The sequence below is a fragment of the Leiobunum rupestre genome, chromosome 9 (assembly GCF_980474605.1).
Source record: "Leiobunum rupestre chromosome 9, qqLeiRupe1.1.hap1, whole genome shotgun sequence".
NCBI classification, from domain to species: Eukaryota; Metazoa; Arthropoda; class Arachnida; order Opiliones; family Sclerosomatidae; genus Leiobunum; species Leiobunum rupestre.
The window spans coordinates 4,000,001-4,002,500 of record NC_143392.1 but is presented as its reverse complement, the minus strand read 5'-3'; the positions used below and the strand labels follow the sequence as shown (position 1 = coordinate 4,002,500).

At 39.2% G+C, this 2,500-nt stretch overlaps 1 protein-coding gene across 1 annotated transcript; it reads left to right on the top strand.

Annotated features, from left to right (window-relative positions):
- The first annotated feature begins 830 nt into the window (after positions 1–830).
- LOC149926319 (uncharacterized) lies at positions 831–2,438 on the top strand. The gene has a single exon (XM_090157666.1). The coding sequence runs from the start codon at positions 831–833 to the stop codon at positions 2,436–2,438; it is 1,608 nt and encodes a 535-aa protein (XP_090013792.1).
- Positions 2,439–2,500: the final 62 nt, after the last annotated feature.

Sequence of the window (2,500 nt, the reverse complement as noted above, 5' to 3'; positions counted from 1 at the left end):
ATCTCTGCCGACCTCCATAGTTTTGAGGATTCTATTGATCCTATAGATAGGCCTAAAATTTCCGTGGAATATTTAATTTCATTGGCAAAATCTCAAGATACGGAAATTCGCAACTTAAAAACCGAAAACGCCCAAATTAAGGAGGAATTATTTAAAATTACGCAGATTGTCACATTTATTAAAAACACCCTTTGCTCAAATAATTTGTCTGATGACGCAACGGCCGTTATCTCTGACACAACAAAAGAACCTTCAATCAGTTTTTTTAGTAAACATTTAACTACGGAAGATAACTCGGACGGGTTTACTGAAGTAAAAAGGAAAGGTTCGTTCTCTAATGCATTAAAAAAACAAGCACCTTCAAATAGTCGGTTGTTTCAGCACTCTGAAAGCATGTCAAAAAATAATATAAAATCGAACGAAAATTCGAAAGCCAAGAATAAAAAAATTTTACTCACCGGAGGGAAAAACTCCGAAACAATAAAAGCGATAACGAGACCGCCGAAAGAGCCGCGTAGGAAGGCATTTTTTGTTTCTAGGTTGCCTTGCAACGTAAATAACCAAGAACTCAAAGAGTATATCGAGTCCGATACAGATCTTGCTTCCGTAAAATGCATTCGACTAAAAACTAAATATCCGAACTACTCGTCCTTTTACGTCACTGGCAATCCTGACGAATACGAAAAACTTTCCAATCCAGGGAATTTTCCTAAAAACTGCCTGTTAACGGAGTTTTATGGTACTCTGAAGGAGGATCAAAAATTTACTGTCGACAACGCGCAAGACAACGAAGATGGTAAGAATCTTGAGCACGAAAACCAAAACCTTTAATGGATCTAGACGAACTAAAAATCATCTACCAGAATGTCCGTGGTCTCCGCACTAAGGATGCGGAGTTTTTTGATAACGTGCTCGATTTCGACTTTTCCATTTACTGCGTCACCGAGACATTTCTCACGTCGCAACAATTTGACTCAGACTATTTCCCCGACAATTATATTGTACATCGGAACGATCGCGCAACGTTTGGCGGGGGAACTCTAATTGCTCTTTCTAAAGATTTTTATTCCTTTCGCCGAAACGACCTAGAAAAAGGGTTCGAGGCCGTTTGGGTCGAAATTGGACTGAAAAATAGAAAGAAACTATTACTCGGAAATATATACTTACCACCTTGCAGCACAATCGGGACCTATGACAAATTAGATGTTCACCTTCGCTCATTTTTACCCATGTACGAGGGCGAAGTCATATTGCTTGGAGATTTTAACCTACCGAAAGTTAATTGGAAGACACTAGATTGCTCAAATTGTTCTTACTACGTCAAACTGAAAGCGGAAATCATAATTAATATGACTCAATTCTGTGGTCTGACTCAAACTAACACCATCACAAACTTTCAAGGGAACTGTTTGGATTTGTGTTTTACCAATACTCACCTTTCTTACTTGTTACCGCATAATCCGCTAGTAAAGGAGGATAAGCTACATCCGACCTTCAGCGTATCATATCACGGCAATTTGGAACACTTTGCCCCTGTAAATTCCAATCCGTACATTTTTCGGAAGGGAGATTATTTCTCCCTCTACAAATATATCGAGGAGGTCGACTGGTCACCCGTTTATAACGCCAGTGACGTAAATGACGTGGTCACTCTTATTTCCGACGCAATAACCCAAGGAATGGAGATATTTATTCCGAAACAAATTCCTGGGCGGAACATGGCGTTTAAGAAAAATAAAGACCATTTTCCCGATTGGTTTTCCCTGGAGTTAATCAAGGCCCTTAAGAAAAAGAAGTATCTCCATAGGAAATTTAAAGGAACACCCTCGGATGATAATCGGAAAAGGTACAGCGAGCTCCGCTCTCTAACAAAATCCCTTATCAAGAGGGACAAATCGGAATATTTATCAACAGTCGCTAACTCTTTAAAAACCAACACTAAGAACTTTTGGTCCTTTATTAATAAGCACAGAAACTCCACGTACCAGTCCATAAGCCTTGTAAGCGAAGGAAAGATCATATCGGACAATGAATCCTTAGTCAAAGAGTTTACGCGAGTTTTCTCTTCAATTGCCGTTGACAATTCTAACCAGTCATCAGTTCCTGTTATAGAAGGTTCCCCGAATGAATTCTTTTATTTAAATATTCTTGAAGCTGACGTCATTTCCGCTTTCAAGAAATTGAAACCAACTACAACACGAGGCATCGACGGAATACCAAATTTTATTTTAAAAGGTTGTATGGAACCATTGGTAAAACCTTTTACTCACTTGGTCAATTTGTCTCTTAAAACTGGAGTTTTCCCACGTATTTGGAAGCAAGCCGTCATCTCTCCGATATTCAAAAAAGGTTTCAAAGGTGATCCAGATAATTACCGACAGGTATCTGTTCTCTGTTCCCTAGCAATGGTCTTCGACTATATTATGCACTCACAATAATACAACTGGTTTAAACGCTTTCTTCCCGACACCCAACACGGCTTCGTCAAAGGCAGATCGGT

What these genes read in the sequence shown, in the direction of transcription:
- LOC149926319 (XM_090157666.1), top strand. Translation starts at nt 831, where the DNA reads ATGGATCTAGACGAACTAAAAATCATCTACCAGAATGTCCGTGGTCTC.